At 47.2% G+C, this 18799-nt stretch overlaps 2 protein-coding genes across 19 annotated transcripts in view; both read left to right on the forward strand.

Annotated features, from left to right (window-relative positions):
- CCR8 (C-C motif chemokine receptor 8) overlaps positions 1–9704 on the forward strand; it is a 133405-nt gene extending 123701 nt beyond the window's left edge. For 9 of the 16 annotated variants that reach the window (XM_070776095.1, XM_070776089.1, XM_070776086.1 and 6 more), the window contains 3 exons: positions 5590–5702; positions 7178–7240; positions 7805–9704. In XM_070776095.1, the coding sequence (XP_070632196.1) occupies positions 7836–8894 (1059 nt within the window). In that variant the 5' untranslated portion in view covers positions 5590–5702; positions 7178–7240; positions 7805–7835 and the 3' untranslated portion in view covers positions 8895–9704. Of the gene's footprint in view, positions 1–4596; positions 4862–5069; positions 5203–5589; positions 5703–6904; positions 7241–7804 lie in introns of those variants that run through there. The other 7 variants (XM_070776090.1, XM_070776093.1, XM_070776099.1 and 4 more) reach the window with 6 other exon arrangements.
- A 511-nt stretch (positions 9705–10215) lies between these two features.
- LOC109576267 (acyl-coenzyme A thioesterase THEM4-like) lies at positions 10216–18443 on the forward strand. Of its 3 annotated transcripts, none has more exons than XM_070776107.1 (6): positions 10216–11155; positions 12109–12307; positions 14258–14321; positions 15418–15528; positions 16152–16276; positions 17922–18443. In XM_070776107.1, exons 1-6 carry the CDS (start codon positions 10886–10888, stop codon positions 18011–18013), a joined length of 861 nt encoding a protein of 286 aa, XP_070632208.1. In that variant the 5' UTR covers positions 10216–10885; the 3' UTR covers positions 18014–18443. The 3 variants fall into 3 exon arrangements, with proteins under 3 accessions (XP_070632208.1, XP_070632207.1, XP_019840395.2); XM_070776106.1 differs by having other exon boundaries at positions 10223–11155; positions 14258–14402; positions 17922–18438; XM_019984836.2 differs by lacking the exon at positions 17922–18443 and adding an exon at positions 16734–16953 and having other exon boundaries at positions 10231–11155; positions 14258–14402.
- Positions 18444–18799: the final 356 nt, after the last annotated feature.

Below are 18799 nucleotides of genomic sequence, written 5' to 3' on the forward strand. Positions count from 1 at the left end.
AGCGACTGAACTGAACTGAACTGTCTCTGATAGAGGCAGTCCAGCACTTCTGTGTCCTAGAGAATTACCTAGATATGAACTCTGCTGCTGCTGCTGCTAAGTTGCTTCATTCATGTCTGACTCTGTGCGACCCCATAGATGGCAGCCCACCCGCTCCTCTGTCCCTGGGATTCTCCAAGCAAGAATACTGGAGTGGGTTGCCATTTCCTTCTGCAATGCATGCATGCATGCTGAGTCTCTTCAGTCGTGTCCAACTCTGTGTGACCCCATGGACAGCAGCCCACCAGGCTCCTCTGTCCACAGAATTCTCTAGGCAAGAGTATGGGGGAGGGGTTGCCATTTTCTTCTCTAGATATGAACTCAGACACCAGAAAATATTTCTAGGAGATGAGATTGCAGACAAAGGAGAATGGATTTAGAAGTCATGAAGCAAGATGTAGAGGAATACAAAGCCATTCTACATTGCATTTTATATCTTTGTCAAGAGGTTTTCTTAAAAAAATAAAGTCTGTCCCTGAGGGTATTCCTTTCAGGATCTAGTGAATGTTTCTGTGCAACAGAAGATGGACCTGGATAAAGCACTGATTCTTGAGCCCTGCATGACCTTGGCTGTGTAGTCTGGTTCTGGCTGCTTTCTTCTAGGATGCTGGGATCCCTGCCTTGTGTCCAAAATTGAGGAATGGAGGCTTCTCTTTAACTCCATCACAGTCTAGATCTGTAGAGCCCAGGTATAGTAGCTTGGATAAAAGCCAGTTAAGGATGCTGTGCTGTGCTGTGCTGAGTCGCTCAGACATGTCCAGCTCTTTGCAACCCCATGGATATAGCCCACCAGGCTCCTCTGTCCATGGGAATTCTCCAGGCAAGAATACTGGGAGATCCTCTTCCAGGGGATCTTCCCAACCCATGGATCGAATCGGGGTCTCCTGCATTGCAGGTGGATTCTTTACCAGCTGAACTACCAGGGAAGCCCCCAACCAAAGATATCAAGTCCTAATCCCTGAAATTTGTAAATGTAACCTTATTTAGAAAAAGGGTCTTTGCAGATGTGGTTAGGTCAAGGATCTTACGATAGAGAGATTATCGTGAATTATTGAGATGGAACCTAAATGCAGTCTCAAGAGTCTTTATAAGATAGAAGCAGAGGGAGAGTTCACGTAGCTCACAGAGGAGACAGCGATGTAAAGACAAAGGCAGAGATTGGTGTGATGTAACCCCAAGCCCAGGACTGCTGGGGCTGCCACCAGGAGCTGGAAAAGCCAAGGAAGGATTCTCTCTGAAGATCCTGGAGAAAGCTCAGTCATCCGAACTCCAAAAGTGTGAGAGAATAAATTTTAATGTTTCAAGCCACCAAGTCTGCAGTAATTTTTTTTTTTTTACAGCAACCTCAGTAAACTTGGATACATGGCCAGGGCAGACACAGGTCTACAGGGGCCCAGACCAGCTGTCTGTGATGGCCCTGGAACTGAGCAAGAGGCGGTCCTTTGGTCCAGGCTGTGAGGTCCTCTCCCCAGTGCCTCACCTGACTCCCTCATCTTCATAGCGCCTCATATACCATTCAGCTTATTGGAAAACTTCAGTCCACCAGGTGAAGGAACAGTAAATAGCAGGATTTCAAGGAACTCACAGTAAGGATGCCTGGGAGTATAAGTCAGCCGCAGAAACACCTCTGCTGACTGGGCTTGCCTCTGCCCAAGTCAGGTTGCTCAGTCGAACTTGGCCTCGACCAAGTGGTCCGGCTTTGTGGAGTGGAGGAAACAGGCAGGATAGAGGCCAGCCCACTCCCCAACGCCCCTTGGCCCCTGCTCAGTTACCCTGCACAAAGCAAGGATGTCTGTGCCAAGTCCCGTGCCATCATTCTAGCCCTACGTGGAAGCTGGTCTTGGGGGAATTCCACCCAGTCCCTGAGGCCTGCGTGGCCCAGACGGGGAGAGGTCCATGGTCCCTTCCACAACTTCAGGTAAAGCAGGTATCATAGTTTCCGCCCTTGTGATGTGAATCAGCAGTAACTGTGAGCCCCCGAGTCTCCCTGTCTGTGAACCATTGATCTTTGCTTATCACTGACAAAACTCTTGTAAAAGATCTGAGGTTTTCCACAAACTACGTCAGCCTATGAATAATGTGGGTGAGGGGAATTACCTAGATATGAACTCGGACACCAGCGGTTATTTACATGAGATGAAATTGCAGACAAAGGAGAATGGATTTAGAGGTCATGAAACGAAACATAGAGGAACACATAGCCATTCTAAACTGCATCTAAAGAAAGAAGTTGAAAGTGTAGCATTGAAACGGATGTCAATCCGCCTGGGGGAATTCTTAGCTCGCTCCGTGCGTTTCCACGGGGAACTTCCACATCCCTCCAGAAGGGGGAGCAGTAGCGGAAAAGACAGCTCTGGTTCCACCTCTCTTCCTGACGGAGGTGGGGGGTTGGGGTTGGGGGTGGGGTTGGTGGCGGTGATGAGTTCCTATGACTAGCAGGTGGGGAAATTTTGTCACTTGTATCCGTTGGACCACAAAAGCTAGAGGAATGGGCCCCTTTCTCTGTTACCTTTTTAGGGCAGCCTGAACTCCACAGTAAAGGTGCCCGTGGCTGTAGACCTTCGTGGTGAGGTGACCGAGATGGTCTGGTTTTGTCAGGTTATATCCCTGCTTCTTGATACTGAGGCAGGAGACTGTCCTCAATGCGGATGACTGAACTTATCCCAGCGACCTGGTCTCACAAGCAGAAATAAACCATGAGTTCATCACTTCACAATTCTGTTCCTGAAGTGCCTGTTCTCTACACCGTAAGGAAGAATCTGCTGCATTTCTACACACTAAAAATGAAATATCAGAAAGAGCCAGTTTAAAGAAAAGTCCCACTTAAGATTGCATAGGGATTTCCCTGGCCATCCAATGGTTAAGACTTCACGCTTCCACTGCTGGGGGTGCAGATTTGATCCCTGGTCGGGGAACTAGGATCCCATATGCCATGTGGCACAGCCAAAAAAATTAATAAGTAAAATAAATCTTTAAAAAATCACAGTAAAGGAAGCCCTAAGAATAAGCTTAACCAAGAAGGTGAAAGATGTATACTCTGAAAACTAGAAAATATTGATGAAGGAAATTAAAGATGATTCAATGAAATGGAAAAATATCTCCTCCCCTTGGATTGGAAGAATTAGCCCCCCGTTCCACTGAACCCCAAGGCAGCCACTGATTGTTTGCTGTCTCTGTCATTTTGCCTTTTCCAAAACATTCTCCTGTAGTTGGAGTCATACAGCGTGTAGCCTCTTCAGACAGGCTCCTTTCAGCTAGCAATACACACTTTAAGGCTTCTGCTTGTGGCTCGATAGCTGGTTTTTTAAGATCACTGAAAAACATGTCACTGTGTACAGGACCACAGTCCTGTTTATCCATTCGTCTGTCAAAGGACATCTTGGTGGATTCTCATTTTTTGGCAATTATAAGTAACGTTGCTATACATATTTGTGCTCAGATTTTTGTGTGGATATGTTTTCAACTCATCTGGGTAGAAATCAGGAGCATGCTACTGGATTATATGGTAAGCCTATTCTAGCCTTGTAAGAAATTACCAAACTGTCTCCCATAGTGGTTGTACCAGTTTGCATTTCCACCAGCAATAAATGAGAGCGCCTCTTAATCTTCTTTTTGTAAAAAATTAATTGATATGCTTTTCTCTTGTTAATCTTTAAAATATTTGTTTTTATTTATTTGGCTGCACCAGCTCTTAGTTGCAGCATGCAGGATCTTCGATCTTTGCTGCAGCGTGCAGGATCTTTGGTTGTGTGAACTCTTAGCTGCCGCATGTGGGATCTAGTTCCCCGACCAGGGGTTGAACCCAGGCCCTTGCACTGGGACCATGGGGTCTTAGGGACTGGACCACCAGGGAAGTCCCTTAATCTTCTTCCTCTCCAGTATTTGGTGTTTTGATTTTAGCCATTCTAACAAGTGTGTAATGATAATTTACTGGTGCTTTAATATGCGGTTCCCTCTTGTTTTTTCATATGCTAATCTTCCATCTGTATGTGTTCTTTGGTGAGATCTATTTTTGAAGTTTTGGGGTTTTTTTGTTATAGTGTTTTGTTTTAGCATTGTCACTATGTGTGATTTTTAAGCTTTAAAAAAAAGTAGAAGTATAGTTGATGTTCAATATTACATATGTACAATATGACATATCACGGGTGTACACTAAAGTGATTCACAATTTTTAGAAGTTAGACTCCAGTTATAGTTATTACAAAATATTGCCTCTGTTCCCTTATTATTAATATATCCTTGTAGCTTATTTTATCAGAGAAGGAAATGGCACCCCACTCCAGTACTCTTGCCTGGAAAATCCCATGGGTGGAGGAGCCTGGTAGGCTGCAGTCCATGGGGTCGCTAAGAGTCAGACACGACTGAGCGACTTCACTTTCCCTTTTCACTTTCATGCATTGGAGAAGGAAATGGCAACCCACTCCAGTGTTCGTGGCTGGAGAATCCCAGGGACGGGGGAGCCTGGTGGGCTGCCATCTATGGGGTGTCACAAAGTCGGACACGACTGAAGCGACTTAGCAGGAGCAGCAGCTTATTTTATACCTAATAGTTCCTACCTCTTAATTCCCTACCTCTACCTTGCCCCTCCCTCTCCCCACTGGTAACCACTGGTATGTTCTCTAAATGAGATCAATTTTTTTTTAACTTTAAAAATCATTGTAGGGAACATCAGTAGACCCACCCCTATTTTGCCACCAACCACAGATAGATAAGATAGCTGCAGAGAAGCTGTTCTCCACTGAGCTGCAGACACACAGCAGTGCAGCCTGAGACAAAGAAATTAGCAACACTGAAAACCTCTAGAAGGAAGGCTCTAATTAAGGTAGGTATTAATAAGCATCCTTGGGAAAGAAAGACATAAGAAGCAAGGATAGTTTATGTCCTTGGGGTGAGGCCGGGATTTCAGAAATCTGGCACAAGAGGTGGCACTTTTCTTTGCATATCCCCAGTGTTTACAAACCCCGCTTATGTCTCAGTGCCTGTCCATAGCGGTCTAGTGGAGAAAAGCAAACCATGCCATTTCTCTGCAGGATGCTAGGAGGGTGTCAAAGCTCCCCAAGAGTGGGAAGGTGGATAGCAGAAGATTCTGCCTATCCCCAGGCATCTGGGGAGGAATCTATCCTTACGCTGTGTGCATTGCGTCAATGACAGGAAGGCATGTAGGTGTATGTTTCTCAAGGAACAAAGCTGGCAAGCAAATTTCATCCCTGACTAGATGCTAACTTAAATGACACAGGCTGCTGCTGCTGCTAGTTAAGTCACTTCAGTCGTGTCCAACTCTGTGCGACCCCCTAGACGGCAGCCCACCAGGCTCCGCCGTCCCTGGGATTCTCCAGGCAAGAACACTGGAGTGGGTTGCCATTTCACATCCCACCAAACCCTGAAAAGCCTTCTTGGCCTCCTTCTCACAAACTGAAAAGCCTCCTTCTCAGTTTGAAAAGCAAGTCGGAGTTTACTCTGCTACAAAGTAATCTAGAACTTGGAAGTCAGATGGTCTAGATTCTAAAAGATTGTAGCTTTTTTCCTCTTAATTTTTTTTTTAACCCACAGTGAAGTACAGAAAAGAACTAGGATTTGGAGAAGACAGATGCGGTTTTTGAGTCCTGGCTCTGTTGCCTCACCCTTTGTGTAACTTCAGGTACTGGACAAAAGCTGAGACTCAGGTATGATCGTAACTCCAGAAAGAGAAAGGAGATAGTACCTGCTTCACAGGCATGCAAGAGGAATAAATGAGACGCATGTAAATTCTTGTGCTGTGATAAATGGTAGGGCTTGCTAATACTTTCCACAGATTTTAATGATGGAGGAACATGGTGGGGAATGTGGAGTGGATAGGAGGGATCTAGGGAAGAAAATGAGTTGAAGACTTCCTCTTATCCCAGGATATTAGGAGAGCAGAACAGAAGGACCATGAACTGAAAATTGTTTTTTAAAGTAACTGTAAAAGACAAGTGGGGAGGAAGATGTAGGAGGGGAGACTCCTGTTTTGAAAGATGCTAGCCACATAAAAAAGAGACCCACCTCCATACTTCAGAAACTGTCTTAAAATCTATTTTGTGTATATACTTAGGTGAAATTAATATGTTTAAAAATGGCTAACTTGATTCACATTTCAAATTATAGAAATGTGGCATGGTGGAGAGGGATGTCTAAGTGTCCAATAATCAAATGCCTTGGAAAAATCGTTAAGTCTAGATCAAAATTGCCTTGAATGTAAATATCAGTTTGAGGAGAATGATCATGTTTTAAATGTTGAATCTTCCCTTCACGTTGTTCATCTCTGTTGCAGAAGGAAGGAAGGGAGGAAAGGGGAAAGAATCAAAAGCAAATATGGCAATATGCTGGCAGTTGCTAATTCTGAGAGGTAGAACTATAGGTTTTTAAGTTTTCTTGGCAAATTTTGACTTTTCTTATCCCACCGAATCCCTCTGTATTAGTTAGCCTGGGAAGATTTCAACTTTTTAAAATGCAAATAGGCTTTACTTTCTAGAGAAGTTTCAAGTTTACAGAAAATTTGCATAGAAAAGGCAGAGAGGTCCCATGGTGGAGGTGGTGGTGGTGGTTTAGTCACTAAGTTATGTCTGACTTTTTGCGACCCCCATGGACTATATAGCCCGCCAGGCTCCTCTTTCCATGGGATTTTCCAGGCAAGAATACTGGAGTGAGCTGCCATTCTCTTCTCCAGGGGATCTTCCTGACCCAGGGATCGAACCCAGGTCACCTGCATTGCAGGCAGATTCTTTACCAACTGAGCCACCAGGGAAGCCCCAGAGAGGTTCCATATAGCCCCTGTATTGTTATTCTGTTTAAGCTGCCATCACAAAATGCCAGGTGGCTTAAATGACAGGACCTTATTTTCTCACAGTTCTGGGGCTAGAAGTCCAAGAGCAAGATGCTGACAAATTGGATTTCTGGTGAGAGCCTTTAGGGCTGCCTTCACACTTGGTTGTCGTCTTACAAGGACACCAGTCCGATTGGATCAGGGCCCCATCTGGTGATCTCCTTTAACTTGCCTCCTTATTGGACTGTCTCCAAGTTGAGTGACGCTGGGGGTGTCTGGGTCAGTTTGGGCTCCTGTAAACAGAATGCCATAGACTGGGTGGCTGACAACAACAAAATTTATTTATCACACTTCTAGAGTCTGCGAAATGCAAGATCAAGGTGCCCAAGCAGTCAGGTTCTAGTGAGAGCCCTCTTCCAGGTTGCTAACTGCCAAATTTTCACTGTATCCTCACACACTCTAGAGCAGAGAGAGGAAGCAAGCTCTCCTGTTCTTCTCATAAGGGCTTTCTTCCCATGAGGGTGGAGCCCTCAGGCGTGTGTGCGTGATAAGTTGCTTCAGGTGTGTCTGACTCTTTGCAACCCCATGGACTGTAGCTCACCAGGCTCCTCTGTCCAAAGGATTCTCCAGGCAAGAATACTGGAGTGGGTTGCCATGCCCTCCTCCAGAGGATCTTCCCAACCCAGGGATCGAACCTGTGTCTCTTACATCTACCTGTATTAGCTGGCGGGTTCTTTATACTGGCCCCACCTGGGAAGCCCTGCACCCTCCTGACCTCACTTAATTCGATCACTTTCCAAAGGCTTTATCTCCTGATACCATCACAATGGGGGTAAGGTTTCAACACACAAAGTTTGGAAGGACACATTTAGTCCATAACAGGGCTTTAGGGCTTCAACATATGAACTTGGTGGGGAGCAGTGGGGCACAATTCAGTCCGTATTTTTAAATAAAAAATATCACTAAGAAATGAATGTCTCTTAGGTGCCTCTGTGGCTGGCTTCCTCCTGCCTTGATGGATTACACACCTGAGCCCAATTTGACAACAGCAACTGACTTCTACTATCCTGACATCTACTCGAGCCCCTGCGATGGGGAGGGGAGAGAGAGCAAGCTGCTTCTTGCCGTCTTCTACTGCATCCTGTTTGTATTTGGTCTTCTGGGCAACAGCCTGGTCATCCTAGTCCTTGTCGCCTGCAAGAAACTGAGGAGTGTCACGGATGTATACCTCTTGAACCTGGCCCTGTCTGACCTGCTTTTTGTCTTCTCCTTCCCCTTTCAGACCCACTATCAACTGGACCAGTGGGTATTCGGGACCGTAATGTGCAAGGTGGTCTCTGGCTTTTATTACATCGGCTTCTTCAGCAGCATGTTCTTTATAACCCTCATGAGTATGGACAGGTACCTGGCGGTTGTCCATGCCGTATATGCCTTGAAAGTGAGGACGATCAGCATGGGCACAGCCCTGAGTCTGGTGGTGTGGCTGACTGCCCTGGTGGCCACCAGCCCGTTACTAGTGTTTTACCAAGTGGCCTCCGAAAATGGCATCCTGCAGTGTTACTCCTATTACAATCAGCAGACGCTGAAGTGGAAGATCTTCATCCACTTTGAAGTGAACATCTTAGGCCTGCTGATCCCGTTCAGCATCCTGATGTTCTGCTATATCCGCATCCTGCACCAGCTGAAGAGCTGCCAGAACCACAACAAGACCAAGGCCATTAAGCTCGTGCTCATCGTGGTGGTTGCCTCCCTACTCTTCTGGGTCCCTTTCAACACGGTCCTCTTCCTCACTTCCCTGCATGACATGCACGTCCTGGATGGGTGTGTCATGAGCCAGCAGCTGACCTATGCCACGCACGTCACAGAGACCATTTCCTTCACCCACTGCTGCGTGAACCCTATTATCTATGCGTTCATGGGTGAGAAATTCAAGAAACACCTATCAGAACTATTTCGGAAGAGTTGCAGCCACACCTTAGTCTACATAGGGAGACAGGTCTCTAGGGAGGTCTTGGAAAAATCATCCTCGAATCAGCAGTCCACTCGCTCCTCCACCGTAGACTACATTCTGTGAGTCCGTGCAGGGCAGAGCATCCCCCTGCCTCCATCATCCACCTTCTTGAAACAGAAACGATTCACACTGGAGTTGGAGGCTACATTGAAGGGAGATTCTTACAAAGCTGGCTACAGACACAAGACTTCTTTCATGATATTCAGTGAATTACTACTATTGCAAGTCAACCCTCTCAACTTTCAAAGACTTTGTCACTATTTTCTAAAAATCGTCCATATGTTTCACTGTGTTAGCTATAGGGATTTTCCTCCCCTAGGTTTTGGAGTATCTTTATCAAATACCAGCTTAAATTTTATCAAATGCTTTCTCCTTATCTATTGAGGTGATCATGTAGTTTTCCTCCATTATTCTGTTAATTTCGTGAACTATATTGATAGGTTTTCTTATTTTAAATCAACTCATGTTTTCCCTAGAAAAAATGACCTCATGTTTATGGTCATTTTAACAAAAAACAATTGGCTTCTCTTGGGATTTTTGTATCTGTGTTCATGAGAGATACTGACCCGCAACACTTGTGACGTGGGAAGTGCCTCAGATCTTGAACCATGCTGGCCTTGCTCAGGACATTGCAAGGGACACCTTGGATTTCCTGTCTGGACCCTGCTCCTCACTTGCAAGCTGGCCTGAGGTAGCATCTCTGCATGTCAAGGCAGACACGTGTAAGATAAGGTTGAAGATGGTGATGATGGTGTTTTCTGTCTTGCCTGCTCCATAGACCTACCCAATGTCCCACCTATAGCCTATAAATATCTTCATACACATAAAAGTTTGTTATTACTGTAATAAAAATACACGGCATATAACATTTTACTAGCTGTGCAGTTTTGGGCGAGGTACTTTAACTGTTCTGTGTGTCAGTGTCTTTGTATGTAAATGCAGATATTAATAGCAATAATGCACACCTCTGATTTCTGTGACGGTTATGCAAGGTTATGAAGCTGTGTTCTAACGCCACCTACCGTTCACTCACTGGGAGTAACAGGAGTCCCCTAAAGCAGGGTGGAAAGAATGGGAGCTCATTGCTGCAGGTATCTGGTATATGTGTGTGCGGTATGTTAAGAATGTGTCAAGGAAAGGCTGAAAAACTGTTCCAGATTAAAGGAGGCTAAAGACATGACAATTAACTGAAATATATGATCTTAAATTGGATTCTGGCTTGGTGGAGGGGGAATGCTCTGAAAGACAGTTTGGGGACGATTGGTGAACTTTTAATTTGGGCTGTTTATGAGATAACATTGGAGAAGGCAATGGCAACCCACTCCAGTACTCTTGCCTGGAGAATCCCAGGGACGGGGGAGCCTGGTGGGCTGCCATCTATGGGGTTGCATAGAGTCGGACACGACTGAGCTACTTCACTTTCCCTTTTCACTTTCATGCATTGGAGAAGGAAATGGCAACCCACTCCAGTGTTCTTGCCTGGAGAATCCCAGGGACGGGGGAGCCTGGTGGGCTGCCGTCTATGGGGTCGCAGAGGGGACACGACTGAAGTGACTTAGCAGCATGAGATAACATTAAGTATTAAAATTGATAAAACAGAGAAACAGGTAGAACAGCAGTTGGGGGTAGAAAGTGCAACAATTAGCGTTACTTGTTAACTACCTACTTAGGACATAAACCCCATGAGGTCATCGACTTCATCTGTTTTATTCACTCCTGTGCCCCCAGAGTCTGGAACAGTTCCCGGCACATAGTATGCGCCTAATTAACATTTGTCAGATGAATGGCCTCTGAAACAAGACACAGTTAAGAACCAGGGTGAGGTATCAAAGCCATCTGTCCTTACATACAGAGACTGAGGTTATCCACTCTGGCTCCTGGTCATTGTTTGTCCACTGGGGAACCTGGCCTGCAAAACATTCTGATTGACTCAGTTGTTCCAGGCACGCAGCCAGAAATACACCTGGCAACTGCCAAGATCAAATACATGTGTAACTTACTAACCCACAATTGCCTAACGTCCTTTCTAGTTCCACTCCCCACTGCTTGGCCTGATGCAGGGGAGGGACGTGGGATGGCCTGGCCCTCAGAGGACCCACACAGGCTCCGATTGGCTGAGTCTGAGCCTCAGGGCTGTGCTCAACTACCAGGAGGAAGGCTTGCCTTTGGCAGAAGGTTCAGCTGGCGCATCTCGGTTGGACATCATGCTGCAGAGAGGTCTCAGGTGGCTGGTGAGGCTCCGACAGGCAGCACGCCTTCTCCCAGCCCTGGCTGGCCAGCCCCGGATGCTCTGGTCAGCCTGGGCGCCAGCCCCACTCATCACCGTGAGTACCCACATTGCATCCAGATGCAGGCTGCTGTGAGTGTGGTCAGAGTCTCAGATCGAGGGAGCTACAAGGGACCTTAGGCTCCTTTGACAGATGAGAACTCGGAGCCAGGACTCCTGATTCCTAGAAGATGCTTATGCCACTCGGCCGTTTCATCCTGTATGGAGGGGTGCACCCTCAGACTGGGAACTTAACGACAATATCTGGAGGCCCCTCCAGCCTTACTGACCCTGCTGAACCTTTCCCATATGGTTAAGTGGGGTTGCCGAGCCCCAGCGTGAGCAAGTGAGCAGAATCAGGGAAAGAGAATCTGATTAGTGGTGACTCAAGGGAAAGCAGTGGTTACTGTTTAACATAACATTTTTCTGGGCAAAAAAGAGGCGAAACTAAAAGAAAATTGTGGGTAAGAGTTAAGATGATTGAGTAGGAGGACAAGGAGTTCATGCCTGCTCATAAGTAGGAACACCTACTGGGCGCTGGTGGGGGTCCCTGGACACCTAAGGAGATGAGAGGAATCCCCAGACGACAGGGTAGAACGTGGAAAGGAAGGAGGAAAGCAAGAACAGCAGAGGCGGGATGCCCCTCATGGGGGCTGGGGTAGGGGAGAGGTTCCCGTGCTTGGATGGGGCCTACTAATGGCGAGGGGATCAGCAGAACAGAAAGGGACCTTCGGGGGACTGGAGGATCATAAGAAAACGTGACCAGCATCTTCCCTGCCCACTTTGGCGCCAGCAAGTCTGCTGTGGCCACAGGTCTGAACCCCCACCACTCAGGGTCCCCTCTGGCCTCCTGAGTCTTGGGCTTGATTCCCCTCCCCCCACCCCCGACTCCCCAAGGTCACTTCTGGCTGCGCGGGTCCCGGGCCTGAGTCCTCCCCCACCCCAAGTTTTTTTTCAGCTGTGCCGGCCCTGTAGGAGCAGACACAGTCAGCTACCTTTTGAACTTCCCAGGTCTCAAGAAGTCACCTCCATTCCGATTCAAAGGATTATTCCCTCCCGAACTCCGGCTGGAGCCCCATCATGGTGAGGCTGTACAATGAACTCATGGAGAAGACTGTGGATGGGACGTGGACGCGACTTCCCGGTTACTGTCGCTCTTGGCAGTTCCTTAAAGAGGGGGACCTAGCTAGGATCGCTAAAGTTGTCCCTGGTACGTTCACACCCCTGTATTAGGAGCGCTTCACCTGGGCTGGAGGAGGGCTCTGGAGAGTGCAGGATTGTTGGCAAAACTTTGCTTCTGTGTGTGCATTTTCCTCGGGGAGCTCCGCGCTCCAGCCCAGTTCCTACACCTCCCGTGTGGCCTGCATTAGCCTGAGAGTCAGGTATGAGGAGGCTGGACATGGTGATCCTAGATTCATACACTATCAGGCTAGAAAAGGAACGTGGAGGCTGTCTAGTTCAACCCGTCATTTTACAAGTGAGAAAACTGAGGTCTGGAGAGGCAACAAAGCCTCTTTTGGTAGAGACTGGACTAGAGTCAGGGATTCCTGGCTCTCGGATTAGTGCTCTCTCCACCCCTGTCTGCAGTCACCCGGGGCGTCTCCTTACACCTGCCAGCCCCACATCTCCTGTAGACCAGACAGGTGCAATGTCAGTGAGGAATTGGGAAGAGGCAGTGCCTGGGATTAAGGGCCAGTGCCTTCACTCTGGTACACCGTTTTGGCAGCTCAGTGATGCTACAGGGGGCAGGATCTTACTGATATCTGGGGCCAGGAGCCAGAATCTGCTGGGGACAGAACTCGCGCTCCCTCTAGTGGTCAGCTGAGCTGAGCTCTTGAACCTGTCAGTGAAGGACACTGGATGGAAAACAGAAGATGAAGAGATTCGTTCAAGAGACAGGAGGAACCAGCCGGAAGTCTTATACTTATAGTCTATACTTATATACTGGAGAAGGCAATGGCACCCCACTCCAGTACTCTTGCCTGGAAAATCCCATGGACCGAGGAGCCTGGTAGGCTGCAGTCCATGGGGTTGTGAAGAGTCAGACACGACTGAGCGACTTCACTTTCACTTTTCACTTTCATGCATTGGAGAAGGAAATGGCAACCCACTCCCAGTGTTCGTGGCTGGAGAATCCCAGGGACGGGGGAGCCTGGTGGGCTGCCGTCTCTGGGGTCGCACAGAGTCGGACACGAGTGAAGCGACTTAGCAGCATACTTATATACTATGTTTATAGTATATAATTTTATATACCTAATCTGTCATTCAGAATTCTGCTTTGAGGGGAATTTCCTGGTGGTCCAGTGACTGGGACTCTGCCTTTTCACTGTCGAAGGCATGGGTTCAATCCTTGGTCGGGGAACTAAGATCTCATAAGCCATGCTGCCAAAAAAAAAAAAAAAAAAGAAAGAAAAGAAATTCTGCTTTGAGATTCTTTGCAAAAAAGGTGTTTGATAAGTATTGGGTGTGCTGTGTTAGTTGTTCAGTCGTATCCAACTCTTTGCAAACCCACGATCTGTATAGCCTGCCAGGCTTCTCTGTCCAAGGAATTCTCCAGGGAAGAATACTGGAGTGGATTGCCATTCCCTTCTCCAGAGGATCTTCCTGACCCACGGATCGAACCCTGGTCTCCTGCATCACAGGCAGATTCTTTATCCTTTGAGCTTCAGGGAAGTCCTTAAGTATTGGATATTGGAGGCTTAACCTCTAATTAGGGCCTCTAAATTATCCCCCTTTCCCTCGGAAGTCATACAGTATAAACAAATCTCACCGAAAGTTCAGGCCTGTGGCAGTGAGAGGAGACACATACACGTGTTCTACAAAAAGGACTGTCGCCTGCTAACTCCTAGATCTGCCACAATCGATGCGTTCGGATTAGCGTTTGTTATTCAGCTGATGGGAACAGTGGTGTCCTGAATTCACAGGCAGTTGGCTCCTCACTGCCCCTCACACCGCTGACCTCATCCTCCCCTTGGAAGCTGCTCTTCTCTGTCAGAAGTTTATGGGACCATGCCCGGGGTGGCATGCCCATGGGAAGCTGAGGGGGGTGCGTTTCCTGGGACCTCCTCTGGTCCGGTGCTTTCTGCCCCAGAGACCACACCGCCCTGAGGATCAGACTTAAGCCTGAGGTCTTTCTTATCAAATCCATTCTTCCCTCCAGTCCAAACGGTAGAAGACGCCCGCCTCTTTCTCCGGATCACAGAGATGGAGAGACTCGGCTTTGAGTATGTCATCTTCCACAATGACTCTGAGAAGAAGTGCGTCTGCTTGTTCCAGCCTGGGCCCCTCCTGGAGGGGCTGCCTGGGTGAGGCACGCAGGCTTGTCCCAGCCAGCGGCTCAAATGGGCTTTATCTTGGTCCAAGAGCAGGTGGTGGGTGAGAGCCCAGCTGGGGGTCCCTGGTTGCCTTCAGCAGGTTCTTGGTTGGTGGGTGGTAGTTTAGTCACTAAGTCGTGTCCAACTCTTGCAACCCCATAGACAGTGGTCTGCCAGGCTCCTCCATCCATGGGATTTTCCAGGCAAGAATACTGGAGTGGGTTGTCATTTCCTTCTCCAGGACATCTTCCTGACCCAAGGATCGAACCTGGGTCTCCCGCATTGGCAGGTCAGGTGGATTCTTCACCAACTGAGCAACCCCTAGATTCTTGGTTACCTCAGCCTTATTCTACTGGCTCCCTGGGCAGCGAGGCTCTGCCAGTCCCTCAATGATCCACCCAAGGTGTGGCCTCTCCCTGTTAAGAACTTCTTTAACCTGATAAATGGCAGTGGAGTAAGCAATGGAAGTTAGAAATGAGAAGGGGGAAGACCATTCTTGTTTGGTGCTAGTATATGTCAGACCCTTTACATGAAGCTTTGGCTGTATTAATTTCATACTCACAAAAATTCCTAGGAGATATTCCTCTCTTACAGATAAAGGTGCAGATGGCCCAAGTGGTTCTGTGACTGAGGTCACATGGCTAGAACCGTGAGATTTAGAGTGAGGGCTCTCTGCCTGTGAAGCCCATGCTTTTTTCATGGTACCATTCTAGTCCCCCAACATTAACCCAGAAGGGAATACAAGGTTCATCAGAATTTGTGGTTGGGGCTTCTCCTGCTTTTAGTTCATTCTCTTCTAAGCTGGTGTGACTCACTTCAGACAGCAGCGTTTGCTTCCCCTGCATGTGCTCTGCGCTTACATCTCTGCTCTAAATGGATCGATCGAAGGATCTGGTCCTGGATTGCAGGGAACCCTTCAGCACATTGCCTCACTGGAAATTGGCCATGCGGGGTGGAATCATGGGAGACTCTTTCCTTCCCTTTCTCCCCTTGTCTGGCCCTGCAGGATTATCCATGGTGGCGCGCTGGGGACCATGATAGACACCACGCTGTTCATGACGGCCTACTGCAGTGCTAATGCGGTCTTCACCGGGACCATGACCATCACCTTCAAGAGGTCTGTCTCCTTTCCTGGGTTCCAGCTAGGAGTAAGCTGACACGGGGTTATTCCAGGTGTTACGATGGAAGATAAGAGCTCGGGTAGCAATCCTGAGTACAAAGAGGAGTTTCTACTTTTGTTTTTCTCACGGACCAACCTAAACTTGTTAGATGTTCCCTTTTCATCCAAGTTCAAGGTGATGAGCTTGAATATGGGTTATGTGTTCCAACATAAAAATACACTACAGAGGACAATGATAAACTACTTTTGGCCACCTCTGATTTAAAGAAAGCCAACCCGTGTGCCTGTAAATATTTAACTCAGTCCACAAATAATTATTGGGCTGCTACTGAAATGATAATTCCTGACACGTGATTAATTTGTTGTTAAACTCGCACACATTATTTTGTACAATCTTTACTATAATCCTGGGAGGTTGGTACCATTGTCTCCAGCTTGACGAATGAAGAAGCTGAAGCAAAGACGGCTAGCAGGTGACAGACACAAAGGCCCTGACATCTTGGCCCTTTGAGTAGACGCCCGGGACCCCGACTCTGGTAGCCTCCAACCCCTGTAGGGTCATCCCCCACCTTTCTCAGAGACCAGGCTACCAGCCACTCGCCCCCACTGCCCTCTCCTAGCCCGATCACCCTCGGCTCAGTGGTGAGGCTGGAGGCACACATCACCGGCATGGAAGGGAGAAAGGTGTTTCTCTCCTGCGAAGCCCAAAGCAGCGACAGGACCATCCTCTTTGCTGAAGCTTCTGGTAAGGCCGTGAGAATTCTTTCTTCCTGCTGTTGGTGCCCATCCTTGTGACAGGCACAGAGGGTGGCTGCCCCCACTGCTGGGGGCAGCACCTGCCCTGGGAGACTCTTACAGGTGTGTGTTTGGGGTCGGACGGGATGCTCACATGGAGAGGAGCCTCTATAAGTTATAGGACACAGGCCATCATAACACTCCCACTCACCTCCCTGGGAGACTACCAGTCAGAAAGGGGCTTATGAGGATGGAGGGGAGGGGGCTGTGGCAGCAGAGTGTGCATGCTATCTCCCCTCCTGGCTTCCAGAAGGCAAAAGCAGGCTCATTGCTTTGACAACAGAGGGAATTTAGATATTTCCAGAAGCAGCTCTAGCTCCAGGCAGACAGGAAAGGTCTTCCTGAACTAGTTTTTCCCAAAAGCCAAACCTGAGAGCCACTTCTCTCTGTGTTCTTCACCATCCCAGCCATCTTCTTCCAAATGAAGTGATACGGTGCAAGGCACCGTAGGCTCATCCCCTCCTGGCCCAGAGGGCAGGAAACCAAAGCTTCCTTTGGAGCAGAGTCTGTCTCTCCACCCATCTCCAGCTGCCAGTGTTTACTCCAGCCCTTTCCTCCTTGGATGGTGAAAACTCCTCCAGCTGTCAGAGCTTGTTATGAATAAACTTTGAAAAGGGAGATCATGTATCCAAATGGACATACGTGCATTTCTTTCTGCATAGAGATGTCTATGGTCAGTGGGATTGGAAAGCATCGTGTGACATTAACACCCAACTCAGAAAACAGAAAAAGGGCCAGACTGGGTTTGAGGGACCCAACGTGTAACTGCAGAAGGGAGTAAGGTCACAGAAGCAATGTCACATTCCACTGGCTACAGACAAGTCAAGGGAGCCTTGCCCAATGTTAATTAATGATCTTGTTTTGAATTGAAGTCACACACAATGTTTTCACCAGGTATTTTTCCTTTTCTTTTTTTCTGTTTGCTTTTTCCTTTCATTTTTTAATTCACTCCTCTAAATTCTACCATGAAGTACTGCCCTAAAACCTTCATTCATCTGCTGATGGGTAATACTCCTTTTACATGATCATATATATCTCTGCACCCTCTCAGATGTGGGGGGAGGATTGAGAAGGTGGGGGGACTTTGGGCTCCAGAGTTGTGAGTGAAGCAGGAACAGATACACAGGAGGAAAACCCAGGCCGGCACCAACCATCCTTGAAAACCAGCCCATTTTATCTGAGCCCAGAGCCAAGCCAGTACCTGCTGAGGGTGGGGCAGTGGGCAGCAGGCTTTCATTCTGGGTCCCACCTCTATCCCATTCTCAGAGTGGCCAAGAATAGCCTCTAAAACACTCGAATCGATTATTTCTCATAAGTAGGAATTCTTGCCCTGTGAGGACAGAAAAGTAGGTCTTCCTTTAAAGACAAGTTTCAGCCTAGTTCAGCATCTTGCCTTGCAAGAGATGGCAAAGTATACAGCAGTAACCTGGCAGGTTTGCCTATGTATTTTTTATATTTACTCTTTGCCTAATTCCCTCTGATGATAAAAAGCCCACACTTTCTTGCCTGTTCCTTGTGCCTCAGAAGTACAGGAATTTAAGCCTTAAAAAAACAGCCTCTTGCTCCCTGAATCATCAGTTTCTTTTCTGACCTAGATTTCCTGAGTGAAGAATGGATGGTGGGAAGTAGTGAAGGCTGCCACTATGGAAAGTCTGGACTTCATTCTGCAGATAATCAGGACTCTTGAAGATGTATGCCTGCCTTTGCCAAAAAGAGTGTCAGGATTCTAGCAGTGATAGTTTTCCACCAATCAGCCAGATAGGAATAATGGGAAGTTGAGAGACCAAAATGAAGGTTATTGATAGGGTCCAGATAAGAGGTAAGAACCATAATCTTAACCATCTAGACCAGTGGTGTCCAATAGAAAAGAAGTTCAAGCCCCAAGTGTAATTAAAAAATTTCTTTTATTGAAGTATAGTTGATCTACAATGTTGTGTTAATTTCTGCTGTACAGCAAAGTGACTCAGTTATACACACACACACACACACACACACACACACACACATATTCTTTTCCATTATGGCTTATCACAGGATAACAAGTGTATTCTTAAGTATTCTACTAGCCATATTAAAAAAGCAAAAGAGGTAAAATTAATTTTAATAATTATTTTACCTAATACGTCCAAAAAAATCATTTCAACGGGTAAAAATGAAAAAATTGTTTATGAAATTATTTTATCTTATTGCCATGTCAGAAATACGGTGTGTGGATGACTTACAGCACATTTCTGACATCAAGATTTCAGCATTTTTTAAAGGGAAATGTGGAAACGCTAGAACAATAAAGTCATGTTTACAGAAAAATATTCCACACTGCTTCAGTTTTTAATACAAATGAATTACAATTAAGTCAAGTTTAAAATTCTGGGCTTCAGTCACACTAGCCACTTCTCGAGTGCTCAGTAGCCCCCGTTGGCTCCTGGCTACTGCACTGGGCAGAGTTAAGTCTGGACTGTAACCATGCACAGAC

The sequence above is a fragment of the Bos indicus genome, chromosome 22 (genome assembly GCF_029378745.1).
Source record: "Bos indicus isolate NIAB-ARS_2022 breed Sahiwal x Tharparkar chromosome 22, NIAB-ARS_B.indTharparkar_mat_pri_1.0, whole genome shotgun sequence".
Lineage (NCBI taxonomy): Eukaryota > Metazoa > Chordata > Mammalia > Artiodactyla > Bovidae > Bos > Bos indicus.

Coding starts and splice junctions, on each gene's coding strand:
- LOC109576267 (XM_070776106.1), top strand. CDS start 10,886: ATGCAGGGGAGGGACGTGGGATGGCCTGGCCCTCAGAGGACCCACACA. Junction 11,156..12,108: donor CGCCAGCCCCACTCATCACC/GTGAGTACCCAC, acceptor TGAACTTCCCAG/GTCTCAAGAAGTCACCTCCA. Junction 16,277..17,921: donor CCTCTTTGCTGAAGCTTCTG/GTAAGGCCGTGA, acceptor TTTCTGACCTAG/ATTTCCTGAGTGAAGAATGG.